The 18093-nt window shown below is 43.6% G+C and overlaps 1 protein-coding gene across 1 annotated transcript in view; it reads right to left on the bottom strand.

The window, feature by feature from the left end:
- Positions 1-18093, bottom strand: part of LOC144499246 (uncharacterized) — a 163272-nt gene that overhangs the window by 95340 nt on the left and 49839 nt on the right. The window contains exons 16-24 of the mRNA XM_078221363.1: positions 16772-17027; positions 14472-14524; positions 13006-13106; positions 4417-4568; positions 2924-3062; positions 1829-1939; positions 1562-1741; positions 1180-1419; positions 936-1092 (exon numbers count right to left, since the gene is read on the bottom strand). Coding sequence (XP_078077489.1) covers positions 936-1092; positions 1180-1419; positions 1562-1741; positions 1829-1939; positions 2924-3062; positions 4417-4568; positions 13006-13106; positions 14472-14524; positions 16772-17027 — 1389 coding nt within the window. The remainder of the gene's footprint in view (positions 1-935; positions 1093-1179; positions 1420-1561; positions 1742-1828; positions 1940-2923; positions 3063-4416; positions 4569-13005; positions 13107-14471; positions 14525-16771; positions 17028-18093) is intronic.

Below are 18093 nucleotides of genomic sequence, written 5' to 3'. Positions count from 1 at the left end.
AATGTGGTAATGTCGGCACGGTTTACGACAGGTTCACACAGACCTGAACCTGTTGTGGGAGTCTCCGGGGGTGCAAAGTATAGCCACTGGGGATGAGGGACATGGCCTGGCAGTGCCCTACCAATGCCCCCTGGCAGTGCCAACCTGTGCCAAGCGGCGGACCAATGGTCACGGTGAGTGGGGGCGGCGGGGGGGTAGGAGAAGAGAGAAAAAGGGCCAATGATCATGGGGTCGAAGGCAGGAAAAAGAGATAGAAAGGACTGATGATTGTGCGGGGCAGATATGAAAGTGATAAAAGGGATTGATGATCGTGCGGTGGGTGAGGTGGGAGGTCGGACAGAATGTTCGTTCAGATTGGGAGAGGGAAGGGGAGACCTCAGGCCTCAGTGGTGGGGTGGGGAAGATTTATTGGAGTTCAGATCGGGGTACCCTTTAAAGACGGTGCCCCAATCTCTGAGCAGCCAGATTTTGCCGGCGTGTTTAAGCCACACCCATCACGGCGTGAATCGAGTCCCCTTGCTTTTTTCTGACAGAATGTGGTAGATTCGGGAGAGAAAAGCAACCTGTTTCCCTCAAGGAAAACACACCAGTTTTCGCTCCAGAAGCAACACTTTTTGGCAAGATTTCGCCCATTGTGGCTTTCCTTTAGAAGCACAGAAAATAGGAGCAGATGTAGGCAATTCGGCTCTTCAAGCCTGCTCTGCCATTCAACATGATTATGGTTGATCCTCTATCTGAATGCCATACTCCTGTTCTCTCCCCATACCCTTTGACACCTTTAGAGTCTAGAGATGTACGTATTTACTACTTAAGATATATTCAGTCGTTTGACCTCCACAGCCTTCTGTGGTAGTGAATTCCACAAGTTCACCCTCTGGAATCATTAAATCTTTAGGGATTGAACATTTTGTATGTTAAGGGTGCAATATACTTACGACAGATTTCAGGTGTCCTCCAGTCAATGCATCTTCCAGTTTCATTGCAGGCGAAAGCATAGGAAGCTACCGCCATGCAAAAACACTCACAATCTCCACCACTGTCACAAGAGCAGGAATCATGGACACAAGCATCATAAAATGGATTTGGGTCAACCTGTTAATGAAACAGGTTACTAATTTTAGTAATATTTAAAAAGAAATATGGCAAATGAGTATATTAAAAATGAAAAAGTTGTACAACCATTTGGTGACAATTTGCAAAGATGTCGCTTGTGATTATGGAGCATTGCTTCTGTGCCCAGCTTCTGCGGTGTGGTTTCTTAGTACAAGGGTCATCATCAGGCACAGCATCTGGGCAATTAGTGGTTAGCTTCCAGGAATTTCCAAACTGAGTTACATCTGTAACAACAGACTGGCTTCTCATCATGAAGTCATTGTTGGCGTTTCCATCAAAATTACCACATAAGCCACAAATATTACCCTGAAATCATAAAGTAATAATTACCCATTTAATAAAATACATTTACATAATTTTATTTTAAAAAACAGATATATTAATATTCAAAACTATTTGGCATAGAGAAATATTTGAGATTACTCATCACTGGTAAGCTTACTCATACCTTGTAAGAAGGGCTCAACTTAATAAAAACACTTGTCTTTTTGTCCCATATCAGAATCAACCCATTGTTAGCTTCCAAAGCCAGATAAAGGCCAAGAGAGCGGATAGTGAAGGGGACCTTTTTGTTCTCATTTCGCTGTATTACTTCATGTTTTCCTTCAGCAAGCTTCAGTTCAAAATTCTGGAACAAGATACAACAGATTCAACATAAATGAATGCAAATAGCATGAATCTGAAATGAATTAAACGTCAGTGAGAAAGACACTACCTCAAAGAACAGTTTGATTGATTTAGAACATGTTGTTCCTGTTGTTCCGCAGGGAACATTTTCTGTAATTAAACTGAAGGTGCCATTGGTAAGATTATCCCCACAGTAATCCTGCAAATAAATAATGTGATTGCATTAACAGGTAATAAATAACATTCATGTTATTGCACTATTTAAGCAGCTGATTGCCTTAAAAGCAATATAGATCCCGTGGAATCAACACTAATGTTATAAAGTGGGAGGTGAATTCACTCCAGTGCCAAGGTTTGCCAGATCTCAACCACCTTGCTGGGGAAAGATTTGAGATTTCTCACAACGGAAATGAGAAAGAAAATGGTCTCGACAGTTACCTCAGGATTTCTGACATGTGGAAAAAAAAACTACCACCCCTCAGCCTCTTAGACCTTGTTGGGGATTTGTCTTATCCAAAAAAAGACTCAGGGTGGGGGAATCTTGCTCTCCCATTTTCGGGGGGGATGAGATCCGCGGCAGGAGCGGAAAGTCCGCGAGAGTCAAAAAACGCAGTTGACATCGGCAGGATTTTCTGTTCTGACTGCCAGTGACATAACGGGGATACTGATGTGGAAAGTCAGAATTCCCGTTTGAACGTATTTAAATATAATTATCGGGGCTTTGCGCTGAACAGATCCCCTCTGTTAGACTGTCCATTCTCTTCGGCGTGAGGGCAAGCTGGCGTGAATCAAGACAGGTCCCCATGATGTGCCCCTGGTGATCAGAGCCCAATGGAGACACACAGGCTAATACATCTTCCAGGGTGGAGAGGATCATGTCCAAGCAGAACACTCGCACTGCCCCATCTCGTGCCAAGGGACAGTGCCTGGGGGCTGTTGCATGGGTGGGTGTTCTGGGGAGGGGAGGTGATCCGTGGAGGGGGTTCTATTTTTAATGTTTTGGCCCCAATCTTTAAAAACTAAGTTGCTAGTGGGGTGGGCTCACTTAGGGCCCGCCCTGCCAGTGTGACGGTCAGTATGGCAGGGAAAGCCGCTTTTGGGGCTGGCTGCTTCCTTGCCATTTTTCCCACCTGCTGCACTATTGTGCCTATTTTTGGGAAAATTCCGCCATAAAAAGCCTTACCTGGGCAGCAACGTATTCACAGTTCCCATCAAAGTTGTAGCGCTTGCCATCAAATGTAATGTAGTGACCACTCCCATATATTGTACATGCTCCAAAGCAGGGTATATTTGTGCAGTCCCAGCTTCCTTTCTGGCAAGTACTAAATAAATTGAAATTATTTGAGAGCATCATCAGTCTTTTTTAATCAACAAATATCAAAAGGACACATTAAACTATAATGTAAAAAAATTGTATTATCTTAACTTCGACTGACTTCCTATCTCACAACTTTGAGTGGTTTGTTAAAATTTGGTGACTTCTTTCCCCTTCTCGTCTTGGGGCCAAAATTTTCAGGAGCAGTCTGCCCAGTTAATTCGACTTTTTCCAACTCAAAATCTCAGCTCAAAATATAAACTGATAATGATGTGACAAGACAGGTTGATTGGCAGTCATTAACAGTGGTTATGCTGTTAAAAGGGGTACTTATACTTGTCATTACCAAATTTAACTTTCTGTGGTGAACTTAATGGGTAGTTAATATATAAATGCTTCCGCGACCGTTGGGCACCGCAGGGGCTGGGGTGTATTATCGACCCTGATAATCACCTTTTGGTTTGATGTTTTAAAGTTTCCTTTCGAATCTGTTTTTGGTTCGGGCTGTTCCCCCTTCCTTTTGGGGAGCTGCCCCTTTTACTTTGTCCCTAAGTTAATTTGAGTTCGTTTACTTGGTTGGTGTCAAAAGACATATATAAATGCAGCAACTCTGAAATTTTGGGGAAGTTAAGAGCCAGATGCCTTTAATGCATAATTAGCAGCTAAGCAAAATGCCCAAAAACAAGTGGAGATTTACAATTCATTGGTATCTCCTCATCACATGTTGTTGACTGGTTTGCACATTAATAATGGCATAGTGGTATTGTCATTGGACTAGTAATCTAGAACCCAGGGTAATGATCTGGGTACCTGGTTTAAATCCCACCATGGCAGCTGATAATATTTGAATTCTCTAAAAATCTGGAATTAGGGAAGGAATCTGCCATCCTTATCTGGTTTGGCCTATATGTGACTCTGGAATCAGAGCATAGCAAGGGACAATGCCTGGGCAGTCCCCAAGGGCAAGTCATTCAGTTGAAGAGCAAATATGGATGGGCAATAAATGCTGGCCCAGCCAGCAATGCTCATATCTCATGAATTAATAAAACAAATAGCAATGAGCACCATTCAACTGCTCTTATTCTTTCATCACATGCAAGACCTCTTTACTTTTCAAAGGTGAGCTGCAAGTAATATATAAAGCATTACAATCTAATTTCAGTGAAAAAAACATGGGTAAACACAGAGGGAATATTGGGATTTTAACAGAATATATAAAGTTTTAAAATGTACTGCATGATGTTATCTGCAAGTATTATTCCATAATTTTGATCGCAAGGATTTATATACTTATATACTTATGGTTTAATGTCATGATATATTTTAATATTTAGACATTTATATTGCAGTTAAAAAATTACCAAGTGTTGCAATCGACTGTGATTCTGCTTCCAGGTGAGTGTTGAAAATCATTGTGCATACAGGGGCATTTGTCCTCAATAACGCAACTTCCATTTCTGTTGTCTAGCAGCCCCTCAGGACAAACACAACCCGACACACACTTTTCACTGTACTGTAGAAACCAAAAAACAGATCTATTTTAGGATTAAAATTAATAACAGAGAAAAGACAATCCTTGTCTCAGATTCTTACAGCTTACTGTAATGGGCCCCTGAGAGTTATTTTTTAACTTTTGACAGTGGTAACGTAGGTGATATCAGATAGATTGTCCATTTTACACCTTCCTCTCAATATTCAATCAGGCAAGGTGATTAACAAGAGGCTGTTTCAACATTATTTGTTTTATGCACTGCCAAAAGTTATTACCTCCCTCTTTTTCAAAACAATTTTTAGGATCTAAATACGAACTTATTCTAGGAGCTTCGTTTTTGCTATTTACATAGAAATGTATCTTGGAGCCCATGAAGAGTGATATTTATTTAATGGAATAAAAGGCAATAATGGGAATAAAGACGCAAGTCAATTTTTCCTAAGTGTGTCAAGGACATAGGAAGATGAATAAAGTCCATCCTTTTCATCAATGAAATAACTCCACCTTTTTACCACATCTTTTAATTGCTTCTTTCTCCAGAATTGCATCTAATTATCTCTTGCACCCTATTAGACTGTCTGTTTCAGTGTCTTCACTGGGAATTTATTTCACAAAAATAAACGTTAAGTACTGTGAATGCTGGAAATCTGAAATAGAAACAAAAGTACTGGAAAGATCTGTTGAGAAACATAGTTAATGTTTCACATCCTTATGACTCTTCTTCAGTGCTGACCATTTGGAAGAAATCATATAGACTCAAAACTCTGGATGGGTTTTCCATCCCTGCCCCCCCCCCCCCCCCCCCCCCAGCTTGTTTTGCGGCAGCGGAGATAGTCTGCCAATTGGCTGGCGGTTAAATTATCCAGTCCCTCTGATGTCAACAGGTTTTCCTGTAGTTCACACCCTCGCCACTGGGGAAGCCATGGTGGGGCATCTCCATCGGTGGCACCGGAAGATCCCGCCAGCTGAAAGGATCGAAAAAGTTTGGCTTCTGTTTCTCTCTGCCATATCTGCTGAGTATTTATTCATAACTTATTTCCCAATCCATTATGTTCTGGGTGGAAAACATTCTCTTAAGTTTCGTTCGTATTTCTAACTTCCAAAATTTTAATGTGTCAGGACCTGAATCAATTGTGTCGCTTCTGTCAATTGCTTTCATGACAGCAAGCTTCAACGGACAGCAATGTAATGATATCCAAATAATCTCTAGTGGAGGTTCAAAAGATCATGGTCACTGACATCATTCGGCATGTCACTTTGACAAAGAGAATGAAAAATCTGTTTTGATTGGGAGTTAAATGATGGCGGCAATAACTCCCCTGCCCTTTATCAAAATAAGGCTATGGGATCTTCTACACCCACCTTCGAAAGGATTCAGGGAGCAGAACTTTCTTTACAAATGATAGCAGGATCCCATTCTGGGATTCCCAACCCAATTTCTGATATTTCCAGATTTTGGGAATGCTTTTTAAGGGTGCGGGCTAGTTCAGTTTGAAAAATAACACCCTACATTCCTTTCCTGACAGGCTCCTTTACAGGATAGGCATGTCCTAGTCATTCATAACTTTAATGGAATCATGCTCGCTTTTCAAAGAGTCATGGTTCAGGGCACCTCTGAGGTGTTGTCTGCACGAGGGGATATTTAAACGTAAATTAAAAAAGACCTTCTCATGATCCTCCCCACAACAAGGTATGTCCCAAAACATTGGAAGTGTCATAGATTACCATGGTGATATGAGGAACCTAAGGGTAGTTTGGGAGCAGAACTTGGCGTGGTGTGCATGAGGGGCCATAAGACTTGTACGAGGGCACATATATTGGTATGTGGGGGTGAGTAGCTATATAGGTTGCTCGGTGGGCATAAATTGGCATGGAGGGTTTAGATGATGTAGGGAGTGGGTGGGGGCATGGGGAGTGTTTGCAGGGTGAGTGGGTATGAGAGATGAGGACTGGAGTGCCTTTCTGATTTTATTTAACTTGAACAAAGTCCCATAGCATTGAAGCAGGCCCTTTAAATAGTCTGCCTCAGTACCCAGCAGCCCCTGTGACTGCCTCCAAATTCTTTTCTGGGCCACTAGACCAACAGCAGGCCACCAACCCATCAACACCACCCACCTCTGACCACGCACCCCCCGCCCCCCCCCAAACTCATAATGAAAAGAGCCTGTCCTTGTGGGCATTTTCAACCAAGGCAGGCATGTCTAGCCAACAATTTTTCCTGTGACCCAACTCAAGGATACAAATCCAGCACAGAGTCTGGGTTTAAAATCTCAGCTGACCACGCAGCACTCTGCCTGTACTGGGTTGTCAACCTGCATATTATGCTCAGACTGTCACATTCGCCTCATCAGGAAAACAACGTTTTAAGAGATTTATGTTTGGATTCTTAAATATTAGAAATAAGGTATAGTTTTAAATGACATTAACTTAGTGTTTCTGTGTAAGGAAGGGTAAACCTACAGTTAGATTCATGCTGGACCAATGTTTCTGTAAATGTAGGGGTTTGCTCAGCTACAACTGTGCTTTTATTGTGCTCAGAGAATGAGAAGGAGAATGATCAAAACCATGCACAAATGAAGAGAAGGATCAGAAACACTAGGAATGCAGACCTGTGGCAATAGCTACCACTTGCAGGTTCCAGCTCATAGAATGACACCATGTATAATTAAGGAGTAATGAGATTATAGATTTCACAATGGGTACTAAATGAACCTGGGATGAGTGGGCAACACTAGTTTCAGAGGGGTTTGGGAGTTCTTATACAAGAAACACATAAAATTAATATACAGTTATATCAAGCAATTAGGAAGGTAAATAGTATGTTGATCTTTATTGCAAGGAGATTGGAGCACAGGAGTAAGGAATTCTTGCTACAATTGCACAGGCCTTGATAAAATCAGATTTGGAAAGCTGTGAAATTTTGGTTTCTGTACCCAAGAAAGGTTACGTCTTCAGTAAAGGTTGACTCGGGTGATTCCTGGGATGAGAGATGAAAGGTTGAGTGAAATGGGCCTATTCGCTCTGGAGTTCAGAAGAATGAGAGATAATCTCATTAAAACATAATATTTTGAAAACATTTGAGGGTAGATGTTAAGAAGTTTTACCCCTGGCTGGAGAGTGTAGAACTAGGGCACGTTGTCTCAGGATGAGGGGCTGTCTATTTTGACCTAAGATTTTTTTTAAATCTTCACTGAGAAGGTTAGAAATCTTTTTAATTTTCTATTCCAGAGGGTAGTGGATGTTCAATCATTGAGTATATTCAACTGAGGATCAATAGACTTTTGGACTCTAAGGGATTCGGGGCTCTTGCAGGTGGAGTTGACATAGGAGATCAACCATGACATTGCTGAATGGCATTGGGCTGAATCGTCCATTCCTTCTGCTATTTTTATGTTCTAACTTGATGGGTGATAGGAAAACCGCAAGTGTTACCTTGTTGGGAGTAAGCTCACATTCTAATTCTGGTGCAGAGGAGTCAAATTAACACCTCACTGGGCCAGGTTTCAGAAGAAAACTTTTGGATCTGCCAAAACAAATGCTTAGTTCAACTGAGAACCTGCACATAAACATATGGATAAGGACTAGGGATAATGAAAAGTCCTCCTCCAACTTGTCCCATGGCTTGACACAGAATTGAAGGAGGCCATTTGGCCCATCATGTCTGTATCTGCATTCCGAATGAGCAACTCACCTAGTTTCATTTCCCCACCTTCTCCCCATAACCCTTTTCAGACAAGTCTAATTCCCATCTGACTGCTTCAATTAAACCTGCCTCCACCACACCCTCAGCCAGTACTTTCCAGACGTTAACCACTCGCTTCGTTAAAATGTTTCTCCTCATATCACTTTTGCTTCTTTTACTAATTACTTTCAATTTGCATCCTCTCGTTCTCAATCCTTTCACAATTGAGAACAATTTTGCCTTATCTACTCTGTCCAGACCCCTCATGATTTTGAACACCTCTGTCAAATTTCCTCTCAACCTTCTTTTCTTGAAGGAAAACAGTCCTAATTTCTCCAATCTATCTTCATTACCTAAGTTGTTTGTCCTTGGAACCATTTTTCTGAGTCTTTTCTGCACCCTCTTCACATTGTTTTTTAGGCATGATGCCCAGAACTGGAAGCAATATTGCAGCTAAGGCCGAACTAGTGACTGAGCCAAGTTCAACATTACCTCCTTGCTCTTGCACCCTATGCCCCTAAAAATAAAGCCCAGAACATTGTATACTTTATTAACTGCTGTCTCAGACTATCCTTCCACCTTCAATGATTTATGTACATGTATACCTGGATTCCCTCTGTTCTTGTACCCTCTTTAGAGTTGTACCCTCTGTCTCCATATCTTCCTATCAAAACTTCACATTTCTCTGCACTGAACTTCATCTGGCCACTTGTCCATCCATTCCACCAACTTGTTTATGCCCCTTTGAAGCACTACACTATCCATCTCACAGTTGACAATGCTTCCAAGTTTTGTATCATCTGAAAACCCCAAAATTGTATCCTAAACACCAAGATCTAGGCCATTAACGTATATCAGGAAAAGCAAAGATCCTAACTAGAAACCTTCATCCAGCAAAATAAGTCCATCAATCACGATTTTCTGTTTCCTATCATTCAACCAATTTTGTCTCCGTGTTCCAACTGACCTTTTTATTCCATGATTTATAATTTTTCTGAAAAGTTTGTATCAAATGCCTTTTGGAAATCCATGAATGCCATGTCAACAGTATTGCTCTCATCAACCTTCCCTGTTACCTCTTCAAAAAACTTCAGCAAGTTACTGAATCATGATTTTGCTTTAAGAAATCCATGTTGTCTTTCCTGCATTTGTCCATGTGCCTATTAATTTTGTGCTGAATTATTGTTTCTCGAAGTCTCCCCATTGAAGTTAAACTGTCTGACCAGTAATTGCTGGAATTAACCTTGAACTCCTTTTTGAACAATGTGCGCAAATATCCAGTCCTCCGGAACATCCTAAGTCAAAAGAAGACTGAAAAGTGATGGCCAGTGCCTCTGCAATTTTCCCTTGATATCTTTGGATTCAACTCATCAATTTAGCAATTTGGAGTACAGAAAACTGTTGGGAGTGGGAAGAGTAGGGGAACCCTGAAGGGGAGATGTTACAAACGAGCAATTAGGTTATCAGTGGAGAAGCTTGGGTGGGGGTGTGGGGGGGGGGGGGGGGGGTGCGTGTATTGGGGCTCTGGAGGTGTCTGATCCTTGAGGGGGGAGGCCCCCAGTCAGACAAGGAGGCTTCCAATGGAAACAACCGCAGCCCCCACCCAACCTACCTCTCTCCCCCCACCTTCCTGCCTGAGAATGAGGATTGGAATTTTATATGTTTAGCACCTTGATCCAACTGGCACCCATCAAACTAGAAATAGAGGCTGGGTAGGAAAAGACCCTTAAGTGGGGCATGGTCAAGTTTCCCAGAGAGAATTTCAAACACCCCCCACCCTGCCGGGCGTGAGCATATAATTCAAGCCTGGAACATTCCAATGCGGAGAAGCCGGCCAATTCAATTCAGTGACTGTAGGAGACCAACGTGTACATTGTCCGATGACTGAAGTCATAGCTTTTATTGGAGTGAAAGAAGCTTTTGTGGCATGGAAAAGGCTACAATGGAAGCTGAAGGAGTTGCCATAGGAGTTCTAGGTATCTCAGTTGAAAGGGATTTATAGAATATCTCAGTTGTTTTGAGAATGACAGGCATCCTGAGATAGTGTTGGAATCATGGAGCAAGAACCTGTTGGTCTATCTTGGATTCTGGTATGTCTGCTGAGATGGTGCAATCTAAAATGGTGCCATTGTGTCCACAGTCACAGGAGGGCAACTGAACTCCTCCCTTGAGATTCTCAGCAGCTATTACCTGAGGTGCTGCTGTAACAGGGTTTACATTCTCTAGAGGCACTAAAGTAAACAAGAGCATTTACAGCATGAGTAGTAGGGGGAAGGAAACACCAGGATAAATCATTTAATATTTGTAACTCTAGTCAGGTGTATTATGTTTTAATTATTTTTGCTCCAAATATAAATTGACTACGGTAACTGGGAAGTGGTGGAATTCTGTATTTTTTTCATTTTTTACTTCAGAGGGAAATGGTGGTGGTGGACTTGCTGATGGATCCTTAGAACCATGGAAGGTACTTCATGGGGCTCTGGAAACTCTGGAGTCTGATGGTAGAGGATGTCTCTGTAAAATAGTCTCTAATTGGTGGGCATCTTAGTTGTGAGCCATGTTACTCTCCTTGGCTCCCCATCACTGTCTCCCCCTACTCCGATCTTTCTACTTCTCCTCAAATTTCTCTTCTTCTCATTCCTCTTATGAGTGCTGAACTTGATTTTCTGACACAATTGTTGGTAAAGATTGGTCTCGGATGCTTGCTCAGATTATGGACCATTCTGTGAGTCACCAAGAATCTGAAGCCCTCATATCTCTCCTGCCCCCCCCCCCCCTCTCCTCCAGCAGTTGATTTTCATCTTTTGCAAACTACAATCGTTTTGAAGAAATCACAGGCTGCCAATCAGGTTTAGACTCTGTCAACATTGCAGTCAGGACCAATGGGATACTTGAGGTGCATTGAGCCACGAAGGGAAATGAAAATAAACACAGTTGGCTAGAGGATGATATAAATACATTGAGCTGTCAAGGGAAGTCTTTTTCAAGGCACTGTTGAATTTATTGGCGATCAAGGGGTTCCATTGGAATGGAGAGGTTTTTCAAAGAATTCAACTTAATAGGAAGCCTCAGAAACTTCAAATCAAAGTTGTGTGCATACTTTGGGGCTGAGTGTACAGCTGTGCAGACTGGAACTCCACCACCACCCCCCCACACTCCCCTCCACCCATCCCGGTGAAGTTGACATCTCCTCTTTGTCAGAGGACTTCAAATGGGTCTGCTCTCACCTGCAGCTTCTGACAAAGAGAAAAGAAAATCTCTGCTGTAGAATGAAGTTCAGTAATGACTTAAAAGCCTACTGGGTGACCGGGGGGGCATGGAGGTTAAAGTTATCTGGCCACTTCAGAATTTTTACAGCTGACATGCAGGAATGAAGATATTGATTTCAAGGCTGCCTGAAATCACCATATCGGGTCTGATAGGGCTAGAAGGGTCAATCCAGCCACAGCACCCCATCGCAGCAGAGAGTGGCAAGCAAGGTCAACCTCTTGACCCCAGTCCGAGCCCATCCAATCCCCAGGAACCCTGAGGGACCCTTCCTCTGCAGCCTGGCAACATCAAAGGGGCAAATGGCCACCTGGCCTACCACCTTGACCCCCCCCCTACCCCCCTTGGGTCCAAGCACCAGGCCAGGGTGCCAGAGTGCCAGTGGAAAGTGCCAATGGACTGTGGGCACTGCCAAGGTGTGGCCTGAAGGGGGGCTGCTGAGTAGGGGGTCTGAGGTGTAAGGAGGGCTGGTTGGAGGGTCTTGGTGGAAGGAGGATGAATGGGTGGGAGGAGGATGAATGGGGAGGTGAGCTGAGTGGGGCGGGAGCCAGTTGGGTCACCCTCATGCCTGCACGGTGTGTTTCGGTGTTTACCCATTATTTGTGGGTTGGGGTAGGATGCCCCTCTTTGGTGAGGGACTGGTGCTTCCCTGGTCAGTGGGGGGGGGGGGGGGGGGGGTGGGCGGGGGGGGGGGTGGAGGCCTGTCTCTGAGCGCGGAGATCGGGGAGCTGTTTAAAAATGACGTCTTGGCCACGGAACAGTGGGGCTGGCCGGTGGGTGAGTGAATCCCATGTAAAAAAGCCTGCCTACACCAGTGGAAAACACTCTTGTATTCCCACCAGCAGAATCTGTCATTCTCAAGTAGGAAATGAAGAGTGAAAGCTGAGTATAGCTTTAAGTCTATTTGCAAACTTCACCAGTGACCTCTATTCCCACTGAGCTAGTTGCTGTTAAGAGAGGTTGTATCTTACAGTTTCTTTAACAAATGGGCGGCACGGTGGCATACAGTGGTTAGCACTGCTGCCTCACAGCGCCAGGGACACAGGTTCGATTCCCGGCTTGGGTCACTGTCTGTGTGGACAGACCCCTAGATCTAGACCCCTAGACCTAGATTGTCCCACAAGACAAAACTTCCTCTCTACATCCACCCTGTCAAGACCCCTCAGGACTTTATTTGTTTCAGTCAAGTCGCCTCTTACTCTTCTAAACTCCAACATACAAGCATAGCCTGTCAAAGCTTTCCTCATAAGTCAACCCACGCGTCACAGATATTAGTCTGGTAAACCTTCTCTGAACTACTTCCAACACATTTACATCCTTTCTTAAATAAGGTTTAAATAGGTCCAGAACGTTTTCAAATGGCACAAAAATATATTGATGCTAACTCATAAGATTATTGACTTACAGTTCTACGTCGTGGAATTAACCAAAATAGTGAAACTTTATGTTGATGTGTACAATTGTACAATTATAATACTTTATTATGAAATTGAATCTCAGGGTACCCACACAGTCCAGATTCTGGTTTCCACAAATCCTGCGACACTCTGCCCCTGTTGAGCCTGGCTCTGTAGTATTGCAACTTAAATAGATCTTAGGTGGGGAACATTCTGTAAAGGGAAAGAAAAACTTGCATTTACACAATACTTTTCACGAAAAATTGGGCATCTCAAAGTGCTTTACCGCCAATGAAGTACTTTTAAAGTGTGGTCACCATTATAATGTAGGAAACACAGCAGCCAAATTACACTCAGCCAACTCCTACAAACAGCAATGTGATTGTGACCAGAAAATCTGTTTGCTGTGGTGTTGACTGGGGGATAACTCCCCTGCTCTTCTAAATAGTGCCGTGGGATCTTTTATATCCACTCGGGTAGGCAAATTGGGCCTTAGTATTAACTCTTCCAGAACACAGCACCTCCAACAGTGCACTGCTTCTTCAATCCTTTACTTGAGTGTCAGTCTCCATTATTTTTGTGTTCAATCCTGGAGTTGGAATTGAATACAGTAGGAAGTTTCACAACACCAGGTTAAAGTCCAACAGGTTTATTTGGTAGCAAAAGCCACAAGCTTTCGGAGCCTTAAGCCCCTTCTTCAGGTGAGTGGGAATTCTGTTCACAAACAGGGCATATAAAGACACAAACTCAATTTACAGAATAATGGTTGGAATGCGAATACTTACAGCTAATCAAGTCTTAAAGGTACAAACAATGTGAGTGGAGAGAGCATTAAGACAGGTTAAAGAGATGTGTATTGTCTCCAGACAGGACAGCCAGTGAGACTCTGCAAGTCCAGGCAAGCTGTGGGGATTACAGATAGTGTGACATGAACCCAATATCCCGGTTGAGGCCGTCCTCATGTGTGCGGAACTTGGCTATCAGTTTCTGCTCAGCGACTCTGCGCCGTCGTGTGTTGTGAAGGCCGCCTTGGAGAATGCTTACCCAAAGATCAGAGGCCGAATGCCCGTGACCGCTGAAGTGCTCCCCAACAGGAAGAGAACAGTCTTGCCTGGTGATTGTCGAGTGGTGTTCGTTCATCCGTTGTCGCAGCGTCTGCATGGTTTCCCCAATGTACCATGCCTCGGGACATCCTTTCCTGCAGCGTATCAGGTAGACAACGTTGGCCGAGTTGCAAGTGTATGTACCGTGTACCTGGTGGATGGTGTTCTCACATGAGATGATAGTATCTGTGTCGATGATATGACATGCCGGATCAAACCTGTTGGACTTTAACCTGGTGTTGTTAAACTTCTTACTGTGTTTACCCCAGTCCAACACCGGCATCTCCACATCATGACTAGCATCGACGTTGGAATTGAACACAGAGCTTGTGATTCAGAGGTAAGAGTGCTACTAACTGAGCCATGGCTGACAAATCACAAAATGCTTGTAAGGTTGTGTCATATAATAAAATGTTAATGCTTAAATTAAAAGACACATTAACATATATAACATAAACTAGGCAACAAAACTTACTCTGTATTCTATGTAGCGATGTAGTACATTGCACGTTTCCACCTTGACACACACTAAAACAGATAGGTAGAAAAATGTAAGATGAAATTGTAAAAATACAATGGGGGGGATTCTCCCATCCCACTGCACTGCTTTTTTAGTGCAGCAGGCTGTGAGACTCTAGTGGAGGCCGATGCGCGCGATTTACGCTGGGGTCCAGGCCTGAGCGCGTTTCACAGCGCCGGATTTCCGGGGCCATCAGCTCCGCGCTGATTTGTATGCAGATTCTAATTTTAATGTAAGCTAAATGCCATTAGTGGCCCTGGGACTGAAATCTCCGGGCCCGCTAGCATCTCCTCCCTGGCGGGAGTGTTTCATTCCAACGGGGTTTACAGTAGCTCCCCACTTGCGGGGAGCTGGCAGTCTGACCCCGCTGCAGTGAAGGGTGGCAATGGAGGCCCCAGAGGGTTGGGTGCTGGGAGGTGCCTCCTGGACGTTACCCAAAGGGCAAAGTGCCAATGCCCAGGTGGCACCTTGGCATTGCCCATTGGGAATGGGGCATTGCCTAGGGGCGAGGATCTCTGGGGGCAATCGGTCAGGATGGGGTGTCCTGCTGCCACTGTGCAGTTGGGATTGGTGGGGGAGGCAGGGAGGCCAGCAATCGGGCCTGGCCATTGTGGGGTGGGGAAGTGGAGGTCAGCCTGCTGGGTGGGTTGAGGCTGCGAGAGAGGGGGCGAGGTTGAGGCTGCCGGTGGGTTGGGGGGGTGGGGGAGATCGAGCCTGAGGGAGATCGAGCCCAAGGGCTGGCCCAAGAATGTTTGGGGGTTGCCGCATGGCCGGCGATTGGGAGGCCGACAGGCAGGTACAACTGCTGATGCGCTGATCTCAGCGCTGACAGATTGGCGCTTGCGCAGTGGCCCACTCAGCACTATGTTGCCGGCCTCTCCAGCAGGGATAGGCCCTGCCCATAGCTTTTTAGAGCGATTCACGCTGGTGCACTCTGCAGTGCACAGAGTCTGGGAGATTCATTTTAAACTCCTGCTGAAAAAACTAGCGGGATTAATCAAATTTTCATGTGGATTTGACACTTAGAATTTTTTGGGAGAATCGTCCCACATTACTCTGCATCAGGATATTCCAACCTTTTCTGGCCACAGAACCCTTTTGACCTCCCAAGAGTACTGACAGATCCACTGAGAAAGATTATTATGTTAGAGAGTTAAACCACAAAAGATTGTTTTTGCTCAATACATGCAAACATACAAAATCAGATTTATAAAAGTATTTTCTATGCTTTATAAGTATATACTTATTATAATTACAAAGTTTTCTCATTCAAATTAAGAACTTAAGTCTTACCTTTTTCTCATTTTTAATGAGAGGAGCGATGCTGCTTCTTTTGCTCACAAATTTGTTTAATATTAAGTGTGCTGTCGGAGAGCTGGATTCTCATATCAGAAACGTGCACATACACATACTCTCTCTCTTACACACACTCACATTCTGACCTCTCCCTCTCTTACAATCACTTTTCTCTCTCACACACACACCTCTCTATCATATACACTCACCTCGCTCACATTTTCGCCTCTCTCTTTCACAGTGACATAACTCTAACTTTCACCTCTCTTTTTCATACATACATTCTCACTTCTCTTACTTGTCTCTCTCTTGCCCACTCTTCCATATATACCCACCTCTCTCTCTTTCACAACACTCATCTCTCCTTTTTTTCACATTCACCTCCCTCTCCCTTTCACACACATTTCTCTATCTCTCGGTTTCACACTCACTCATACACTGACTTTCTTTCACATACTCACTTTCTTCCACACTAACATTTTCTTTCACACAAAATAAACTCGCACTAAATCACACACCTCCTTCCCTCTCTCTCTTACACTTTCATACTCACACACTCACCTGTCTCTCCCTCACTGCGTGGCTACTTCCTTTCTCGCTCCATGGTCACTTCGTCATCTGCTCCAAGGCCACTTCTCCTCCCGCCCCATGGTCGCTTCCCCTCCTGTCCTGTGGCCACATCCCCTCCTGTGCTGTGGCTACATTGCTCCACGTCTGCTCTCTTTCTCAATCTCACTGTGGCCTGGACCTTTATGGACTTACTTACCAACTGTTTCCAGCTTGTCTAATCAGAGGCAGTCTCTGATTGACAAGCAGCTTCATATCATTTTTCAAATTTTATACATCTGCCTAGCCTTCTGTGGAACCCCTGGATGTATCCAATGGAGCCCCAGCATTCCGTGGACCCCGGTTGGGAGACCCTGCGCTGCAAAATCACTCAAGTGGCCACTTCAAATTACCAATGTGTATCGCCTTGATTAATCGTCTCTCCAGGATTCAAAATGGTGCCCTGATAGAGGCATGGGCATTCAGATGAAGGCACACATCTGCCTTTGTCGTTCATGTACATTCCTTCTGCGCAGCCACATCCATCCACCGGTACATGTTGGATTCCACACGTAATATCCTTCTCACTCAGAGAACGGCATGTGCGCCTGCAGCCCTTCATATCATAACTGTACACTAGGGTTTTTGGACAGGTCTTTATGTAGGAGCCTATAACAAATGAGAAAAATCAAAGATTTGAAAGGTGCTTGTAATATCTATTAATCCATGCTGACAATTAATGGTAGATTCTAACTGAAGAAGTTTTTGTGTGAAAATATACAATTAGAAACAGTTATAATTTTTACTCAAACTCAAAACTGTCATCAAAAGTTATGTTATTTCGAGACTAGTGTACTAATACTGTGCTCACTGACTTCCACTGACCAGCTCAGCAACTGCTGGATTTTAAAATTCTTATCTTTGCTTTCAAATCCCTCCTTGCTGCTCCCTATCTCTTTAAACTTCTCCCGCTCTACAATTCCCTTTGTTCTCTGTACTATTGCACATTGCCATTTTTAGCAGTCCATCATTAGCGGCTGTGCCTTGAGCTACTTTGGTCCTAAGCTCTGGAATTCTTTCCTTAAACCTCTCTGCCTCTCTGTCACTTTCACGATTCGCTTCTGACCTCTTCGACCAAGCTTTTGATCATCTATCTTAATATCACCTCAAGGGCTTCCTTATTAGATTTTGCTTGATGGTGCCCCTATGAAATGCAGTGGATGTTTTACCACATTAAAGCTGTAAACACAATGGGCGTTTTACCATTTTAAAGGTGCAAACACACTGGATGTTTTATCATGTTAAAGGTGTAAACAGATTGGATGGTTTACCATGTAAAAGATGCAACATGAATGCAAGCTGTTGTTGTGGAAATGTGGCCAGATGAGTGAACAATGAATGTATTTTAATGTCAGAGGTGATGCTCCTACTCTACCACGATCCCACACGCAAAGATTTTCTGTCAAAATTTACTCTTTTAAATAGTTCCTGTGTATATTTAAAACATCTACCTACAAATCTAATACTGTATATCTTTCCTTGCATGTGGCTGTTGCAATGTTGTTATATGGAGATGTTCAAATGCAGAGTTAACTGTCAGTTGCCGAACTGAAATTTTGGAGCAATGAGAAATTTATTCCCAATTGCCAACCCGGTACAATTTCCATCAGTCAAAATTCCAAGACAAGTGTACCTATTATGGTTGTCTCTAGCTTCACTAATCTATTATAAATAT

The sequence above is a fragment of the Mustelus asterias genome, chromosome 9, assembly GCF_964213995.1.
Source record: "Mustelus asterias chromosome 9, sMusAst1.hap1.1, whole genome shotgun sequence".
Taxonomy (NCBI): domain Eukaryota; kingdom Metazoa; phylum Chordata; class Chondrichthyes; order Carcharhiniformes; family Triakidae; genus Mustelus; species Mustelus asterias.
Note: the sequence above shows the minus strand (reverse complement) of the source record. Positions and strands in the feature narration are given on the sequence as shown.